Source organism: Girardinichthys multiradiatus, chromosome 3 (genome assembly GCF_021462225.1).
Source record: "Girardinichthys multiradiatus isolate DD_20200921_A chromosome 3, DD_fGirMul_XY1, whole genome shotgun sequence".
Taxonomy (NCBI): Eukaryota; Metazoa; Chordata; class Actinopteri; order Cyprinodontiformes; family Goodeidae; genus Girardinichthys; species Girardinichthys multiradiatus.
Genome location: NC_061796.1, coordinates 31,913,060 through 31,932,452, shown reverse-complemented (window position 1 = coordinate 31,932,452; position 19,393 = coordinate 31,913,060). Strand labels below are relative to the sequence as shown.

General features: G+C 39.2%; 2 protein-coding genes across 7 annotated transcripts in view; one reads left to right on the top strand and one right to left on the bottom strand.

Annotated features, from left to right (window-relative positions):
- Window positions 1-1,475: 1,475 nt before the first annotated feature.
- si:ch73-54f23.4 (zinc-binding protein A33) lies at window positions 1,476-7,102 on the top strand. The gene is made up of 7 exons (XM_047360920.1): window positions 1,476-1,492; window positions 1,669-1,760; window positions 1,950-2,045; window positions 4,607-4,840; window positions 5,265-5,287; window positions 5,438-5,553; window positions 6,269-7,102. The coding sequence occupies exons 2-7, from the start codon at window positions 1,695-1,697 to the stop codon at window positions 6,820-6,822; spliced, it is 1,089 nt and encodes a 362-aa protein (XP_047216876.1). The 5' UTR covers window positions 1,476-1,492; window positions 1,669-1,694; the 3' UTR covers window positions 6,823-7,102.
- Window positions 7,103-7,314: 212 nt separating this feature from the next.
- si:dkeyp-77h1.4 overlaps window positions 7,315-19,393 on the bottom strand; it is a 35,125-nt gene continuing 23,046 nt past the window's right edge. For all 6 annotated transcript variants that reach the window (XM_047360913.1, XM_047360917.1, XM_047360915.1 and 3 more), the window contains exons 9-11: window positions 16,651-16,832; window positions 16,475-16,567; window positions 7,315-14,683 (exon numbers count right to left, since the gene is read on the bottom strand). In XM_047360913.1, coding sequence (XP_047216869.1) covers window positions 13,904-14,683; window positions 16,475-16,567; window positions 16,651-16,832 — 1,055 coding nt within the window. In that variant the 3' untranslated portion in view covers window positions 7,315-13,903. The remainder of the gene's footprint in view (window positions 14,684-16,474; window positions 16,568-16,650; window positions 16,833-19,393) is intronic.

Genomic DNA, 19,393 nt, shown 5'->3' with positions numbered 1-19,393 from the left:
TGCTGATTTATGACCAGTACAAATAAGAGCAGCAAGAATCACTCACAATTCAATTTAATTATACTAAATACATAAGGTTCAGTCACCTTATGTATTTAGTATGTATTTGCCCTATTTCTTCTTTCTAAAGTACATGAACACTCCAAATAAAAACACAAATATACAATTTCGAAATAAAAATGCAAATCAATAAACACAGAGTTCAGGATCATCCTTTTTTATTTAGTAAAATAAGTATATTTCTGTTATGTAATAAAATTGCATTAAACATATTTCTTCCTTTTACTCTCTGCTGAGAGCAGGGAGGAAAACTTTCCTTTGTAGGTGTGTTTAGGGTGAGGCACATAGCACTGCATCTGGTCAGAGCACCTTCTTCCATATGTTTGGGGTATCTTCTATATGGCTTGTGGCAATCTGCAAGCAAGACCTATATGGTTCTCTTCCTAACAATCTTCCACGAGGCTAGATCTGAGGAATGCATTACTAATAGTTGTGCTGTCAACAGATTGTGATTGTAACAATACAAAATGTGGAAAAGTACATCATAGTCCAATTCCATAAATAATTTATGCACATTCAATGATTAAAGATATTAAGTGGAAAAAGCTTTACTGCTTTGAGCAAACTATGATTTGAAGCCAGTCTGATCGTACTTCAGTAAAACCTCTTATGCTAACTTGCAGCAAGATTTTGTGCTTTACTGAACTCACCTGTAGGTGTCCTCTCCACCCGCCGCATGCTGTACTGCACCAAGTTTGCAGACTAACCTTAGCTCTCCACAGCCACTTGCCTGGGCCCTGAATGATGAATTATAGATGAAGAACATTTGCAGAAATGCTGCTTCAGTGCACATACCCATAGCTTGTAGCCAGGCCCTCTGTGTTTGTGTAGGGATTGGTGGAGGAGGGGGACAGATAAAGATCAGGATAAGTGGACGGGACAATGGCAGGTTGGAGCCTTATTGGGATACAGATAGTACTCTTACAGGGGCAGACAACAATGACCCTGACGTTTAGTTTGAGTTCCTCCCTCTCAAAGATGGTGAAACAGTGTCCTTTCAACCATGTTCCTCTCTAAGTGCAGTAATAGTTCATATAGTTGCAGCCCAGGATCTTGTCACCTTCTCTCAAAGACATTAGAGAGCCACCTTTCAAAAATAAACATGGATCGTCTCCCTTCCAGGCACAACAACTGATATGAAACACAATCTCTGACTGGCTGGCTGCCTCTCTAGTTATTTTCCAAAGACACAGGCAGACAGAAATAGATTCATCTGTTTCTGCTGCCATAAATCGCTGCTGCCAACCTCTCCCTATCAGCCAACAATCCCTCCTAGCAGCTCCAGTCATCTGCCTCCCCTCCTGCCCCTCCTGCCCCTCCTCTTTGTCCCCCTGCTCGCCTCTAATGGATCCATATTTTCTCAAGTTGGGCTGTTGCTCCTGATCACCAGAGCCTGTCAGTGTGTTTCTTCTTGTGAATTTTCTGCTTGGATGTATGTCCTTGTCTTGCCTGCTGTTTTCATCGTGTCAGCATGGGTGTTTCTGTCTATTACCCCCCTCCAATGCCTAACTGTCTCCTTGATGCGTACTAATGTCCTTCACATTGCCTTACCCTCCTAACTCCTGCCATCACTTTTATTTCAGCTTATCCAAGACCCTTTTGTTTCAGTTCTGCTCCTTATTCAGAAAACTGGAATGTACCAGAACCACACCAAACACACAAACAACAACTGCAGCAAAAGCCTTCTCTGTGAGAACAAGGTAAGCCTTATGTTTTGTAGGCTGGAGATACATATATCTTCATAACCTGCTTGTGCTTGTTTAAAGATCAACCTTTTAGATGGAAACAAATTCAGTTTGCAGGATTTTAAACCAGAGACTGTTCTGCTCCATTTACCTTTTCTTTATTAACCTGTCTCTTCTGTTTGTGTCTTTGTGTGAGTGTTACAGGCGAAGCTTGTCCAGGCTATTAAAAGAATCAAACTTGAGGTAGACGAATGCAGAGAAGCAGAGAGAGAGACGCACACAGACTCGGTAGAAATAGAGGTACCTTTGCTGCATTATTCATTTTTTTCTCCAACACAAATACACTCCTTTCAGACACAAAAGGTTTAGCTCAGCAAAGAATATACAAGCATAACGACAGATAGGCTTCTGATCTGAGAAAAATTATATTTGTGAGTGAAGCTGTCTGAAAACATTGAGGCAATAACTTTATTTTGTTGCTTTGACACACACAGTACATTGCAAAAGTAAAATACCTGTCCAAAAGGCCATTATCTTTGGAGGAGCTACAAAGATCCACGGCTCAAGTGGAAAGTCAGTCAGGAGGACAAATATTATTTGTGCACTCCACAAACGTGCCTTACTGTAGGAGCAGCAAAAAGAAAGTCATGTTTGCACCTTGCCACAGAAGGACATGTGGAAAAAGGAGCTCCAAAATGGCTTAAATTTAGTGCAAAAAAACTGTCTGGTGGAAAACAAAAGCACTAAAGTCAGGGTGGAGAGGGAGGCAAGAAGGTGGATGAAGCTAAATACAAGGCAACCCTAGAAGAAAAGCTGTTAGAGAGCATATTATTATGTTACAATGGTCCAGTCAAAGTCCAGACCAATTAAGAATTTTCAGCAAGACAACTTCGTGGACCTTGAACTATTTTGAAAATAAGAAGGGTTAACATTTTCAGCCTCTAGATGTATAGTTAGATATCATATTTGTATTTTGTTTTATTTAAAATGATGTGCTCTTTGTGTTGATCTGTTACATAAGATTCACCCAAAATATAATGAAGCTGGTGTTTTTAACATCACAAAATATAAAACAAAATATAAAACGTTCAAAGGATATCATATCCAACTTAATTTATAAAGCACTTTTGCACCACAGCAGACCAAAGTGCTGTACAGAAACTAGATTCAACACAGCTCATATTTTCAAACAAAAACACAGCTAATTCAAACAAAACACAACACCTTACACAGTGTCAAAAGCCAAAGAAAACAAGTAGGTTTTAAGACGCGTTTTAAAAACCGACAGTGAGGGGGACTGTCTGAGTTGGAGGGGCAGCTCGTTCCAAAGCTTAGGAGCTGCTGCAGCAAAAGATCTCCCTTGAGTTTAAGTCTGGTCTTAGGGACCCTCAGGAGCAGTTGATCAGCTGATCTAAGGGAGCGGGAGGGATTATAGGGATGCAGCAGATCAGCCAGGTAAGGTGGGGCAAGGCCATTCAAAGATTTAAAAACAAATAAAAGTATTTTAAAATGGATCCTAAAAGGCACAGGCAGCCAGTGGAGTGAAGATAAGATGGGATAAATGTGCTCATATTTACGTGTGCCAGTTAAAAGACTTGCTGCAGCATTTTGGACCCTTTGCAGTTGGGCAATGGAGGACCCACTAACCCCCAGATAAAGTGCATTACAGTAATCCAGTCGGGTGGTAATAAAAGCATGGATCACTGTCTCAAAATGTCTTTTTGGAATAAAGTATTTTATTTTGGCTATCTGCCTCAAATGATAAAAACTCCTTTTAACAACTGACCTGATATGGTTGTCTAATTTGAGATCAGGATTTACTTCAACTCCTAAATTCCTCACTAACAATTTATTGTACTGAGTCAAGGAACCTAGATTTATAGGGGAGTGACCCGCAGTACCTCCAAAAACCATAACCTACAGTCTTGGTTTCATTAAAACTCAAAAAATGTATTGCCATCCAGGCCTTCAGGTCCTCAAGACACCTAAGAAGTGAGTCTATCGCAAACAAATTTGACTTTTTAAGAGGGACATACATCTGGCTGTCATCTGCGTAACAATGAAATGATATACCATGCTGTCTGAGAATAGAACCAAGTGGGAGCAAATAGAGAGAAAACAGAAGTGGGCCTAAAATTGAGCCTTGAGGGACTCCACAAAAAAGAGAAGAAGAGGAGGACACTGACCCCTCAAGACTAACACAGAATGTTCGGTTGGACAGATAGGATCTGAACCAATTTAAGGCAACACCCTTGATTCCCACCCACTGGTCCAAACGAGATAACAGAATGTCATGGTCTACAGTGTCAAAACCAGCTGTTAGGTCTAAAAGCACAAGGATGACACAATGACCAGAGTCAGTTGCTAAAAGAATATCATTAAACACTTTTAAAAGAGCTGATTCAGTGCTGTGGAAAGTTTTAAAACCAGATTGAAAAACCTCGAGGATATTATGTTCTTCAAGAAAACTAAGTAATTGACTGTACACAATTTTCTCAAGGACTTTGGAAATAAAAGAAAGCTTGGAAATTGGCCTAAAATTAGCTAAATTAGTGGTGTCTAGTCCAGGTTTTTTAATAAGAGGTTGCACCACTGCATGTTTAAAATGATCAGGAACCACACCAGAGGACAGTCTACTATTAATAGGTTCAAGACAAAACATTGTGAACGTGTTTGCAAGGCATGAAGACATAGTCAGAGAACATGTTAACAGGCCAATCTCTCTGAGGAAAATGCTCTGTTAAAAGAAAAATAAATATATGCTCACTCACAACTCCTTCATGGCATATTACCTTTTTTTAGCTGAAATCCTCATGCAATCTACACAACAAACATGAAGTAAGCCCCTTTCTTTTTTTCAGAACAGGTTTGACAAACTAGAACGAGAAATCAGAGCCGAGTTTCAGAACCTCCATCGTTTCTTGGAAGAGGAGGAGTATCGGGACCTGGAAAGGCTGAGGAAGGAGAGACAGAAACAGCTGAAGCAGCTGAAGGAGAGAGAGAAGAAGATAGAAGCGCAAGGAAGAGACCTGGAGAGGGCAATAACAGTGCTGAACAGCAAGCTGGCCGAGGAGGATAGTCCTAAACTCCTCAAAGTGAGGAAGATATAAAAACACGGAGAGCATATATTACCCGTTTGGCTTATTATTGATGTACCAGTGCTGCGGCTACACAAGTCTCTGAACATTATGACACACTATACCTGTGATTTGCTGTAATTGTACCTTCAGATTTAGAGCTGCAGGAAAATCTTGTGCTGTATGTTTGCATCAGAGTAAACCTGCAGAACAGCATTAATTTTGTTCTGCTACACCTTCTTGGCTCCCGATCAGTTATTGACATTGATCAGCTAAATAGTTGAGTTGTCTAGTTTTACAAGTGCAAATCAATTTCTTATTTAAACGTGAAAGGGGAGGAGAGGAGGCAGTCATTGCATTCGTCAGCAAATATGATGATGAAACATGGCTTAAAGACTCAGGTTGATTATGATTGTGTTCTAAACTTTGTCTCTCATTGCAGGAAATCCAGGATCTTGTAAAAAGGCAGGTTTCTTTTTCAAAAATATATAACTTCTTCTTCCTCTGTGTTACCCAAGCCTTTCCTCCTGTGTGTGATGATGTGTTTATTATCTATTTTATTCCCCCCTATGTGGCCTCCACACTAATGTTTCTCCTTTCATTTTGCACGGCCAGATCTCAGGTCCACTTTATTCTTCCTGCAGAAGTGGACACTGAGGTCCACTCAGGTTGGTTTGTGGGTCCCATCCAATACAGAATATGGAAACACATGAAAAGCTGCCTCTACCCAAGTATGTTTATAAACTCATTTGCAAAAGCATTCGTAAACATTTTCACATATTCTCACATTGCATCTATGTACTTCAGTCTATTTTATTGGAATTTTATGTGTTAGACCAACACACTACCTTATGCTACAATCACCACAGTCTTTTGGGGTATGTCTCTACCAGCTTTGCACATCAGGGATCCAACATTGTTGCCCATTCTTCTTTGCAAAATAGGGTGGATTAGATGAATAGTACACATGAATATCAGTTCACAACAGTGTTACAACAAATTCTCAATTGGATATAGGCCTTTACTTTGAAAGGGGGCCATTAATCATGAAAATGCTTGGATTTAAACTATTCCATTGCAGCGTTTGCTGTATGTTACTACTAGAAGGTGAACCTTTGCTCCAATCTCCAGTCTTTTGAAGCTTCTAGCTGATTTTATTACAGGAGTGCCCTGTATTTAGCTCCATCTTCCCATTCACTGTAACCACGTTCCCCACTGAAGAGAAGCAACCCCACAACATAATGCTACAATTGCAAATGTATGCTTTAACTTCCACTTCACAATTATGCTTTACGTTGTGGTAGCCTGTCGCATAAAATCCCAAATAAAAACTGTGACAAAATGTGAAGAAGCTTAAAAGATGTTAGAAGGTACATCTTTGATAGCAACACATGCAAAGTCAGTAAATCTCACTGAAATCTCTACTGAAACTGTTTTTGCCTGTAGATATTACATCAGTGAGGTTTGACCCCGAGACTGCCCACCCTAATCTATCGCTGTCTCCATCCTGCACTTCTGTTTGGTTCGATGAAGATAAAGACACTTCAGAAGTCGAAGCCAACTCACGTCGGTTCCACTATTATTACTGTCTCCTGGGCCAGCAGGGCTTTGGCACCGGCCGATACTACTGGGAGGTGGAGGTGGGCAACAAGACAGCATGGAGGTTGGGCGTGGCGCAGGAAGATGTTCCAAGAGGAGAGATGACAGCAACAGGAACCTCCGTCGGCCTCTGGACGTTGGCCTTCAAGGGCGGATCTATCCTCGCCTGCACGGATCCGAAACCCACTAAGATCAACGTGTCCACCCACCTTGTCCGCATTGGCGTGTTCTTAGACTGTGAGGGGGAGGAGGTGACTTTCTATAATGCTGTGACCATGGCGCCCATTTACACTTTTTCCACAGGAACTGTCATGGTTCCCCTGTTTCCCTTTTTCAACCCGTGTGACACAGATGATGGAAAGAACACGGCACCAATCACAATGTTTAACCCCTCACTTTAAGATGCTGGTCTCAGCAGCTGGATTGATGATGGACAAACTGAATCTTAAAAAAATCATTCAAAATTTGTTTCATTGGTTAGTTAGCTAGATACCAAACAGATTCTGGTATATTAATATTATTATTATTATTATTATTGATAGCCAAAATACTTCTCATTATACATCTAACTGAAATGTCTGTGATCATTAAGATATTAAGACTGAGCTTTATTAACATGCAAAGTTGTCTCTCTCTGAATATGAGGCACTTAGAAATAGAATAAACAGCGTCATGTTGTGAGCTTTGGCCTGCATATAAATATGTCTGCTACGTTGCTATGACACGTCCCTGCAAGGTTATAGGAGCAAAGGGAATGATAGGATGGTGAGTGATACCCAGACTATAATTATGGTTGCCACTAAATGATTTATTAAACTGAGAATAGAAAGGAAAAGCTGTGGGGACCAAAACTGCCCCTTAAGCGTGACAGATGAAGACAAGAAGACATCAGGTGGCATAATCCTTTGTTTATTCTTAGTATTCCATTAGGCATGAAATAAAGAAAAAAAGTATCATTTGTTGTTACAAAACATCTGTGTGAAGAGTTGTGCAAAAAGGAAGTACAGTGAGACCATGTGGGGATGTTACACCACAAACAGTCCATAACAGCAGCAGTGATCAGAGACGGCAGACACAACTCACATAGTATAAGGAGAACCTCTGATGTCAACAGTGGGGGCTTCTGTTTTGGTGGGTTATCAGAAGTGGATTTGCAACCCAGAATGTTTCTGGAACCTGTAAGATGTAGTAAGTCTGATCTAGTTACATGAAGCCTTTGTCAGATGCAAGTAAGGTATAAAACAATGGCTGGCCATGCTTCATACTCTCTCTCTGCCATCTTCGAGTTTTTATTCCCTTTTAATATTGCGGCCTTCACAATTAGAGGCACCCCTGCAGTAAAAAGCCTTAAAATAAATTACTCTTTTACTGCTGCAGCAGGATTTCACACTGAACACTATGTAGAAAAAGCAACCTTTAAATTTGGTTCATTTATTCAGTGGTTGGTATCATTGTTGACACTCCAGCTGTTGAACGACTCCATGGTGTTTACTTTTCAGTTGCAGGGAACACCAAATTAAGATTGAAAGGTTCTAACAGACTTCAGAAGCTCTGTGGTGGTGTAGTACTTAGCACCGTTGCAATGCAGCAAGCAGATCCTTCACACAGTCCAAAGACATGAATGTTAGTTAAACTGGCCACTCTGAAATGTCCTTAAGTCTGGGAGTGTGTGTGCAACGTTGTTTGTCCTGTGTGTCCTGTGATTGACTCATGACTTGCCCAGAGAGTACTAGGCCCACAAGCGGTAGGCACCCTGCGCAAATTAAGCAGGCATAGAAAAATTATGGTTCAAAGACTTCAAGATGTCATGCACTCAAACAAAATTGCCAAGACTTTTGGAAGAGATAAAGGCCCACAGCATCACAGATCATCCACAGTACTTAACAGTGGGAATAGGATGCTGAGTGTTGCATATCTCTCCTGTGTTTCACACAAAACCCACACATTGTTTTCACAAAGGTCAATCTGGCCATAGTTTACAGCTCCAGTTAAAGTCCCAGTACAGTTTAGCATACACCCCATGTTTAAGTGTGTGACAATTGGTCAGAATAAGGTTTTGTTCATGGCATGCTTCCTAAACAAGCTGCCTGGCATGTTTACTGTGCGTGATGGTTTTTATGGAGACTTGATGACCCCCAAGACGCCATTCTTTGCTGAAGTTCCTTCCTCACTGTGAATGGTAGGAAGATAAGTTTGGGTCCTCATCACTTGTTAAACTTTGGCATTTTTGCTTGAACTGTCAGAGGACAAGTCAAGACTGCAATGTCAAATTATGAAAGGAAAACAGGAAGTCATGGATTACCCATTAAACCTTCTATTCACTTTGATCTACGTAAAAAGTAAAGTATGAAACAATTTTATTTTTAAGGAGTTTATAGGAAAACAAAAACTCTGGCACCAATGAATTTGTTAAAAAATATGTTTTCCTAATATGGAAGGTTGGATTTTTCTAAATATTTAATGTGAGATTATGCTACTGCAATAAAATATGGATTTATTTTAAGGCTTTTTACAACATATCAATCATTTGAAGCTGACAATATTGTTTCAGCAACCTCTCAGTGACCACACAACCCACAGCAAATTAAATTGTTGTTATTATTAATTCTTAAATAAGCTCCCAGACTCAAACTTTAAACAAAGCATACTCAGCAGTCTGCATGCTATACATCATGAATAAAGACACATTTTCCTCATCGCTTCTGTCACTCAGTCACTCAGAGAAGCACATTTTAGGTGAAGAAGTGGCGTGGCTGCGTTCATTCAGGTGTGTATAAACTGCCTCGCGTGAACATCCTGTTTGACATCAGGAAGTGACTAAAGACAATACTGGCCAACAATCCAATAAACATCTTAGCCACTGAAACAAAGACAGAACGAGCTCAAATATCAATACTTTGTTTTGTTTTGTTTTTTCATTTTTCTTTTTGTGGTTCTGAACACATCCACACTCTTGATTTGAAGCACAGTTTAAGCAGGCAGATGGATACCAAACACACAACACACAGACACAGATAAAACATATTTCATTCTGTACAAACAGCCAGTGCATAGGTTGAGCACGTGTTTGCTCATTTACACGTCTTAAACCGTACCGTAGGCACACAGACAGGTCCCAGACACACAACAACTGCAAGATTGATAAATCACTTCTCTGGGTACACACACCCGTACGACTTGTGGACGATAAAAAGCTCAAAACAAATCTCTGGCATGCTGCGGTGGATGCTTAAAGTGACGGAGGCTAAGCATGTTTAATACAGTGTAAGAGATATGTTGCACTTTAATAATAACAGCTAAAAGGAGCTAATATCTGGGTCATTACATTAGTTCAAGACATTAGTGAAGATTAGTATATATAGTATCTGTAAAAGCATTTATATATTAGATTTAAGGTAGATGAGAAATTCGAATTAGTTTATTTTATTTATTTAATATGAGACAAGAGGTGTTTTATACATTAGGAACATTCAGCCTTGAGGGGTTAAACTGGCAAACGCATGCAGTATTTACAGTGTGTGTTTGTGTCTTTTATGTGTGTGTGTGTGTGTGTGTGTGTGTGTGTGTGTGTGTGTGTTTATATAAAGGTCATTGTTAGTATTGCCACATGTGATTGTGGTTCCCACACAGATCCAGGCTGGAAAAGAGGCCCACACAGTGATTTACATTAGAAATCTTTAGTCTGACTGTAGATACTGTTGGTTTATTTGTATATGTAATTTAAATTTATATGTTGTCTTAGTATCAAATCTGACATCTTGTTTTATGGCTTTTTTAAGAAATCATCATTATTTTCATATAACAAAAACTAGTCAGAAAAAGCTACAAAGATAGGTCAGCTGAGTGAGTTATTTTGAATACTTTAAATTCTTTCGTGCTGCTTCCATATTTCCAAATTCTTTAGTTAATTTCAGGGTATGAAACCTGTACCAGGTTAAACACAAGGTAGAAACATGCAATTCTTTACATAAAAACCTAACAATAAACCTGTTTTATACTATGCAAGCATTAGAATTAAATAATTTCGATTACATTTAATATACCGCCAAACACACTCAAAAGACAGTGTGAAAGCACCAATAAAAACCTCATACTGAGTGCCTTAAAGAGACAGCTCAGGGCTTTTAAAGCGAGGTTCTTTCAAAGGACTACAAGCAATTAATATCTTACCTGCAGTAGATAACTCTTCGTTTAGTTTAAATTCAGATTAAATGATACTGGATGCTGAAGCTAACAGTTTGTCTGAGAGGAGCCAAAGTAGACTTCTGCTACCTGAAAATAACTCAAAAACACCACACTGGTTTATGTGAACATTATGTTATGAATCTTTAAGCCATCGTCACATTTTGTTGGACGGTTATTTACAAAGAAGCGGACGATTATTCACACGGTAAATGGAGCTTGCAGGCGGTGCACCTCCAGTAGTTCTCCTGTGTGAAACAGACTGAATAGGAACATGTAATGTGTTTCTGCTCAGATAAACTATCCGATATAAAAGTAAGAAAGTGTAAATATCAATAAAATAGAGTTAACATAAACTGTTGTATTATTTTTACTTTACTGTTACATGTGACCTTAAACACTCAGCAGGTTGCTCTCTCAGTAGGAAAATCTGTGGTGGATCATTATCTCCAATCTTCATTTCTCACATAAATAATCATAGGTTTCTGCGTAAACTATTCAATGCAAATGAGACGTTGTTTTAAAATAGCATACAATAGCATTCATATAAACCACTGTGACGTTTTTTAAACTGGAGTTGTTTGGAAGGCAGAAGTCAACTTTTGTCTTGGTCCTTTTTGGACTAGCTGTTAGCTTCAGCCTCCAGGACCAATTAATCTGGATTTACGTAAAATGAAGACCCCAAAACGGGCTGTCTTCTGATGGTAAGATTTTAACTTCATACAACATTTTACCAGAACCTCACTTGAAAAAGTCAGGACTATTCTATTAGCAGAGACAGTTAAATGCTTTTTGCCACTGCTAACAAAACGTATCAGTATGTGCTGAGTTCAATTAGTCTTATAAGTCAGAACTCGTATCTGGGAATGACGTCTCAACTGATTTTGTTTTAGCTGCAAAATGGAAACCAGTGGGATTTGCTATCTGTTGTGGTGCTAACTACTATTAGCAACACAAGCCAAAAACAGCATATTTCTTCTCATTTTATGGATTCATCACCAAACATCCTCACACAAAGACTGGACGTGTGCCTCTGGGCTATTAAGATGTAAGCCATCAGAGGTGCAAATAAGCAGTTTACTCCTGCAGCTTTGAGTGGGTTTTATATGTGTGCCGGTCATTTTGGATATTAAACTCAGGGTTGCTTGGGGACCTTTGGCGGTCCACTAAGAATTCCCAGTTAGACAGTCATTGCATTTGAAATTGAATGCAACTCAATTCAACTCTGTTTATCTAAACAGGCCATGCTCAAATGTTTACATACCCTGGCAGATCATTTCTTAGAGTATATGAATAGTAATTTAAAATCCTTTCTTTAACTCATGGTTGTTCTTTTTAATCATAATGACAAACGCCTTCATAATGCATTTGGACAAACTGTCCATTATGAAGGCATTTGGACAGTTTGTCCAAATGCCTTCATAATGTCTTGCATTGCTCTCTTTAACCTTAATTGAATCTTTAGGTAAAGCTGAAAACATAAATTTTCTGGCAAAAACCCTTTGATTCCTGTAAAGTTTTGGGCTTTCTTGCACAAACTGCACATTTGAAATATCCCAGCAGGGGCTCCAAGATTATAAAGTTATGAGACTAAGATGGCCATTCTAGAACATTCAAATTTTTTGCTGCAGGTTGACTCGGCCTTGTCTTTTGGATTATTGTCATGTTGGAAAGTCCAACTGTGTGCCAGGCGCAACTGCTGGGCTAAAGAGTGCAAGATATCCTCCAGTATTTTTTAATAACATGCTGCGTAATTTTACCATCAATTTTGATCAAGCTACTTGTGCCATCCCCAAACCATCTTTGATGCACCTCTGTGCTTCACAGCTGCAATGGTGTACTTTCCATTGCCCTGCCTTGTGAGTTGTAGTGTTGATGGTTTTGACTATGAAGTTTCTTTTGCCATTATGACTTAAAAAGAACAAACACATTCTGTTGATGGCAAAGGGCTTCACCCAACCACAAAGGTTTTGTACTATTCATATTATCTGACACATTGGCAGGTTATATACATCTATGACAGCAACTGTTTAGCACTAATTTCCAAAAAGAAGTTGTGTTCACTTTTACTGAATCTAAATACGTCCAAAATCAGTTCAAATCAACCCTACTCATTCCAGTAGGATTCAATAATAAAGCCACATTCAGACCCAATTAAATACAGGCCCCATTCAACCTTAATTATGGTACAAAACAGTCAAAATCAGTTGATCCTATAATGCCAATTAGTAAAAGCTGATACATCTGAGGAAGCACATTGAGTCATTGATTTTGCAGCAGTCTCTCCTCCCGAGCATCGGATACTAGGAAATTCAGAAATCCAAGTATAAATCGAACATACAATTGAACAAAAGATCTGGTTAGAAATTACCTTCAAGTAAAAGAAAATTGATATAATATTAAAAAGACAGAAGGGGAGAAGCATAAAAAAACAAATAATTGGGTAGTAAAAGAATCAGGTTCCAACTGTGTGGGATTTGTTCCTGAATTTTTGCCTTGGAAAACCAATATACAGCAGAAATAGGAAGGTTTTGTTTGCATGGCCTTTCTTGTAAACTGTAATAGTGCTGGGATTTTTAACAAAGTCATTTAGAAATCCACAAAAATTCAACCAAAACTAGATGATCAGGACTTCAAGGATCTGCTAGCAAGAACACATTTCAACCATCAACATCCACTAGGAGTCTACTAGACAGTGAGTAGTACTATTTGTGTTAGATTTTTCTATTTGATTAAATTTATGCAAATCTTGTTATCGTGGACACTTTAGTAGCAGGTATAAATAGCATCCACATTTCCTCTGTGGATGGTGAGGCTGAAAACCTGTTGTTTTTTGTCAGTTTTATCCACACATTGTTAGAAGAACAGTCTTCTCAACGGAAATTGGTGGTTAGTTCAAGACTGATGAGAAATTCTGCTACACTGCTTTGACGAAATGCCATAATCCCTTTTTTTGTTAAATTTTATAAAACATGTGGAGTTAATATTTTAGTTGTAAACTCTGCAAATGATTTTATTTGCAGTTTGGCAGTTGTTCAGTAAAATCAATAGAAAATGATGCTGCAAAACTTAAATGTTTAAAGATTAAAAGCCACGTTTGTTATTTAAACTGTGTCTCAGTCAGAAAGTCTCAAAGGTTATAGACAAATGAAGTATCGTTATCACTGTGGGTTTTGTATCTTCATCATTGCCCCACCTTGCAGTGGCTTCCTCACCGTTTTGATAGGGGGTGTTTGATTGTCTGCAGTGGTGGTAGGTGGGGATCTGTGGGGGTTCCTCATGCTTGTGCAGTTGTGGTTCTCAGGTTGTAGTCGAATCCTCGGCTGCGGCGCCGCCTTTGCTGCCTTCTGGTACAACACTGCTAGACTTCAGCTCCACTTCGTGGGTTTTAGTGGAAACCTCTTTTGGAGTTGGGTCTTTGATGATTTCTGCATGATCTGGGCTTGCTTTGGAATCTGGTCCTTGCTCAGGTGTACCATTAGTGATAGGTTCTGCTGGGGTCGGTTTGGCGGGCACAGGGGTAGGAGCTGCTGCACTTGTAATTTCAGATGTTGAAGAGGTGGCTGTGAAAGCAGCAATCTTAGGCTCTGGACTTGGACTGAGTGCAGGTTTTGGATCAGCTGGACTCAGACCAGTCTTGGGTTCTGGACTTGGACTGGGTGCAGGGTTTGGATCAGTTGGACTCAGTCCATTTTTGGGTTCTGGACTCTGACTGGATGCAGGCATTTTTTCAGCTGGACTCAAACCAAACTTTGGGCTTGGGACTGGACTAAGTTTAGTATCTACTGGTTTGGGTGTGTCCAGATTTGCTTCCACAGGGTGATCGGGGGCTTTTTTGGGCTCAGGAACAGGGCTTACTTTTGTTTCAGGTACTGGTGGAGCAGCTGCCTTGGACTTGGCAGCATAAGGAGGACTCGGTTTGATTTCAGGAGCAACAGAGATGCTTACAGCCTCAGAATCTGGGATTTGATCAGGGACATCAGTGTCAGTATCCAGTGGGAGAGCAGTGTTGAAACCAACGCCGGAGTCACTGGTCTCTAGATTACCAACGCCAACCTCCTTAGAAGAAACCTCCAGACCCTGCATTTAAAGAGACAATAAGTGAAGGTTATTAGCTATACAATGCAGGTGAGATGTTTACATACACTGATCATGGGTATGGGTATAATACTCATTTAGGGCTTTTAAAGACATATTTGGAACCATCTTCATTGAGTTTTAAAACTAGTTGTTTAAAAGTAGTTGCATACATTTGAATTGCTCCAATCCACACATGGTCAAAAACATATATACAAGCTGTTTGAGCCTGCATGTATGCATCCCCACTAGTATTTTGATAAATGTCATATAGCGAGTTGCAGAGAACCCACTTACTTTTGTAGCCATTTAAAAGCTTCTGGCATAATTCTGGATATTTGACCTCTCTGTTTTATAAAATGTGTGGAGTTCATTAAAACTCCTTTATATCCTCTCATTAAACTGGATTTTATAGTTGAGATTAAGGTTTTCCAGAAGCTTAATATTAGCCTCCCTTATCTCTTTCAAAACTAAAAGTGAGTTCTGGATCATTGTCCTGTAGAAAGACCTAATTGTGTCTCAGTATCAGCTATCTAACTATGGATTTGAAATTAGGTTAAATAATTTGTAGGTAGGCCTCCTTGATTATTCTATTCACTTTGCACAATCCACCACTACCCCTGGAACCTAAACAGCCCCACAGCTTAACAAATGTTCTTTCTTCTGGGACTGAAAGGTTTGCTGCATATGGTTGATACATGGAAACATACAGGTGCTCCAACAGGGAAATGTTACCAAACACACATCAAAACTGAAATTGATAAAGTACGCTAACATCTGGCTTTTGAAATAATCCCAACCTAACCCCTATAAAACAATTTACAAAACTATGCTTCAAAGCTGGATTTGTGGTAGGAAACCAACAAAATGAACTGTACTATTTCTGATAAGAAGACTGGTCTAATGTCTATTCAGAATAATAACAGATGCTTGCTCATGGCTACAAAAGTGTATTTTTTTTCTGCAACTGGCTAAAAGGCCTTCATCCTTTAGTGAGGGTCTCTGTAGATATTTAAGCCTGTATGTATAATTTTGACCCTCTATGCATTAGAGAAAATCCACAACAAACTTAAATTCGTGCACCCTTTTCCATTGAAACATTTATATAAGTTGTATCATCGCTCCACCCTGTAAGAAAGCTAAAGTTCACCTTTAAAAGCCTTAAATTAGCATGATACTTATGACCATGACAAACAAGTTGAGTCCATCTGTTGCAAACAGTGCAGGTATATGAAAGGAATAAATAAAGGAATAAGGTAAAATTGCATTAAACAGAATACAGCGAGTCATTGTTCAGATACAATGCACCGAGCATGGGCTGGCTGCAGGCTTTGGCTCAAGATAGAAACATATTTAACTCAATAAAAGGCAGTGGCAAACACAAATATTTTCAGCCTTAACTTAGGAGAACTGCAGGATAGGGCAGGCCTCAGGTTTTTTGGGAGTTTGTTGTGGTGCAGAAAATCTACATGTTTACTTTAAATTTTTGAGAAAGTAAACAAACTCTCAGAAGACCTGAGAAGTCAGAATGGCTCATAAAATGTGAACAGATCAAAGATATATTCTGGCCCTAAACCATTCAACGCTTTTATTCTTTGTTGCACAGGAAGCCACTGCAAAGAATTTGAGACCTGGACTGAAGTGATCCACTTTCTTGATCTTAGTGGGGATTCTAGCAGCAGCGTTCTGAATAAGCTGCAACTGTCTAAATGCAGAAAACAGCATAAAGAATTTTCAGTCATTATTAAATCTTTTCTGTCTCAGCTTAACGGGTTGGGTATCATGTCTCCTTACCTTGATGTCCACCTCAGTGCTCTGAGATTTCTCTGTGTTGTCAGCTTGGGAATGTTTGGACTCCTCGCTGAGTTTAGTGATGTTCTTGACCACCTGTAAAGATTCAGCAGAGACATAAAAGGTAATAACTGCATAAGACTAACCTTCTTTGTCACGTTATTGTAAATTTCTCAGACCTGTCTGAAAGCCTCGCCCTCATCTTCTTTGCCAGCGTTCTGAGCTAGTTTCTCCAATGCAGCTGCCCTCTTGGCCCTCTTTTTAACTTTGATCAGGCAGGACAGAAGGCAAACCAGCAGAAGGAAAGCCAGCAGGCCCAGCAGGGCAATTATGACCACATAAAGGGAATCCAGTCTGTAGGCTGTGGGAAGGCATAGGAAAGAGGCATTTTAACTTAAACCTGACCAAAGCTTGACATTCCTCCTCAACAAAGGAGAAAACAAGACAACCCTATATGTGGCTGACTATGTGCTGAAATTGCAGATAGCTATATTTATTTAGGCACTGAAAACTGTAGTGTTCAAAGCTATTTTAAAAAGTCTAATCTAGATGCTTAAGTCGTAAGTATTTATAGGCGCATATCTAACCAAACAGTTTTGGAAAAGAAAACTAATTGATAAGGCAGTTTCCGAACTAATTTATTTGTTCTTGATAAAAAGAAAAACAAATTTTTCAAAACTTTAATGCCAGTTTTTTGACCACACCACAGCCACCTGGACCACAGTCAGTGGTCCTTGGAACTCACGGGTGAGTAAGACTTCTTCAAAGAACCCTTGGATCCAAAAGTGACTACAATCACGCCAATCGTATGCAACAAAGTTAAGTAATGATTTTGCTGTTCCTGTATCCACTATTCATTCCTAAAATGGCCGGGTCAGCTAAACAGCCTACCCCCTTACAGCTACTGAGATTAGCTGCAACGCTGGTCCCTTTAATGACCACACGTGGACAGTTTCGAATCCCTCAACTTGGCGTCTGGAAACCTTTTCCTTAGCATGGTTCATGTAAGAGGTAGTGTTCGGGCAGGGAATATTAGTTTTTAGAGTTAAATAATCTAAAGAATTTTCATTTAATGTTTGTTTTTTCTTGTTTGTGTTGAGAAAACTCAACTAAGTTCTAGCAGACTAGCTGCTCAGCTAATGTGTTCTGTGTTGTGTTTTTAAAGTTAAGACAAACTTTATTTAAAGGGTGGTTTTTGAACACAGATTGGCCATGACGCGCCATCAACGACTATGCATTTTGATCCTTTTATTGATGGTATTTTAAAGGTACATGTTTGATTTTAAAGGGATAACAAGCTATAAGCTTCTTTTGTTAGCTTCAACAGGTCGAAGCTTCAACAGCTAACAGCTAACAGAAAGGTTTAGTTCTTATTCAAAAAATATATATATATATATATATATATATTTATTTCCTTAAATATTATTTTAATATTTACTTTATATTTCTTTAAATATTATTTTAATAAATAAATGCAGCTAATTAAACTCCATTGATAATTAGTCAAAAGGTTTGTTTTATTTAGCAAATCATTTTTTTAAATATTATTTTATTAAAATAATGTTTTATCTGATCTTCCATTGTGAATGGTTGTTTGAAGGTTTACCAATTATTGCCTAAGTTAGTTCTAAGACTAACTTAACTTCATTTCCAGATTCCTCATGATAATCCTTGGTTCTCAAACATGATTAACATTGAATGGTAATGTTGCATCATTCTATTGGTAATGGTTTTTAACCATCATTGATTCACTTCATATTGTATATAGTTGGTCGTCTTTATTCTTTCATTCTGCTTGGTAGTTTAGTTGGATTGTTCTAGTATAGTAAAGAGTTTGTTGATTGAAATATGTTTGACTTTGAGTTGACTTATTTTTGTTAATAAATTCTTGTATTTTAAGAAATTGTGTGAATTTATTCCATTGTGTGTGCAGAGTTTTGCTGTTCAGTAATGTCAGAGCTTGGCTCACCCCTTTCATTATTGTCCTAATACCGCCACCTTATTGGGCTGGTATTCACCAGACAACACTTAACAGACCAAATTATTAAACAGTGGTGCAGTTGGTAGCACTGTTGCCTTGCAGCAAGAAGGTTCTGGGTTCGACTCCTGGCCGGGGGTCTTTCTGCATGGAGTTTGCTGTTCTCCCCGGGCATGCGTGAGTTCTCACCGGGTACTCAGGCTTCCTCCCACAGTCCAAAAACATGACTGTTAGGTTAACTGGTCTCTCTAAATTGCCCTCAGGTGTGAAAGTGTGTGCATGGCTGTATGTCTCTGTGTTGCCCTGTGATGGATTGGCGACCTGGCGACTGCCTCTCACCCGTAGACTGCTGGAGATATACACCAGCTTCCCCTGTGACCCACTATGGAATAAGCAGTATAGAAGATGAATGAATATTCATAGTAATAATCACAGCACTGGTAATAGTTTTAAATAATTTACACAACAATGAAGCATCAAAAACATCTGTCTTGGTTTTATTGGATCTCAGTGCTGCATTTTACTAAGCTGTTCACCACATCAAGAGTTTTTTTTTTACAGAACTAGAGGTCTTTGTTTTTCAATTTTTCCCTCAGTAGGCACCCAGGAAATAGGGGGAGAGTGAGGGGGGAGACATTTGGCAAAGGTCTCCGGCTTTCGAACCCGGGATGGCCGCTTTGAGGACTGTAGCCTCTATACGTGGGTCGCGCGCTTAACCACTACACCACTATTGCCATGCCAACCACATCACGATTGACATGAAAAATTTGTGTGACATTCTGGCACTGAGCTTAGCTGTGTCTGATTTTATTTGACAAACCAGGACTACTTTGTAGCATTTGGTCATTATATATGTAACCTAACAAAAATCAAATGTGGAGTTCCTCAAGGCTCCGTTCTGGGGCCACTTTTACGCAATATCTACATGCTTCCCTTGGTTTGAA

Coding starts and splice junctions, on each gene's coding strand:
- si:ch73-54f23.4 (XM_047360920.1), top strand. CDS start 1,695: ATGTACCAGAACCACACCAAACACACAAACAACAACTGCAGCAAAAGC. Junction 1,761..1,949: donor GCCTTCTCTGTGAGAACAAG/GTAAGCCTTATG, acceptor TGAGTGTTACAG/GCGAAGCTTGTCCAGGCTAT. Junction 4,841..5,264: donor ATAGTCCTAAACTCCTCAAA/GTGAGGAAGATA, acceptor CTCTCATTGCAG/GAAATCCAGGATCTTGTAAA.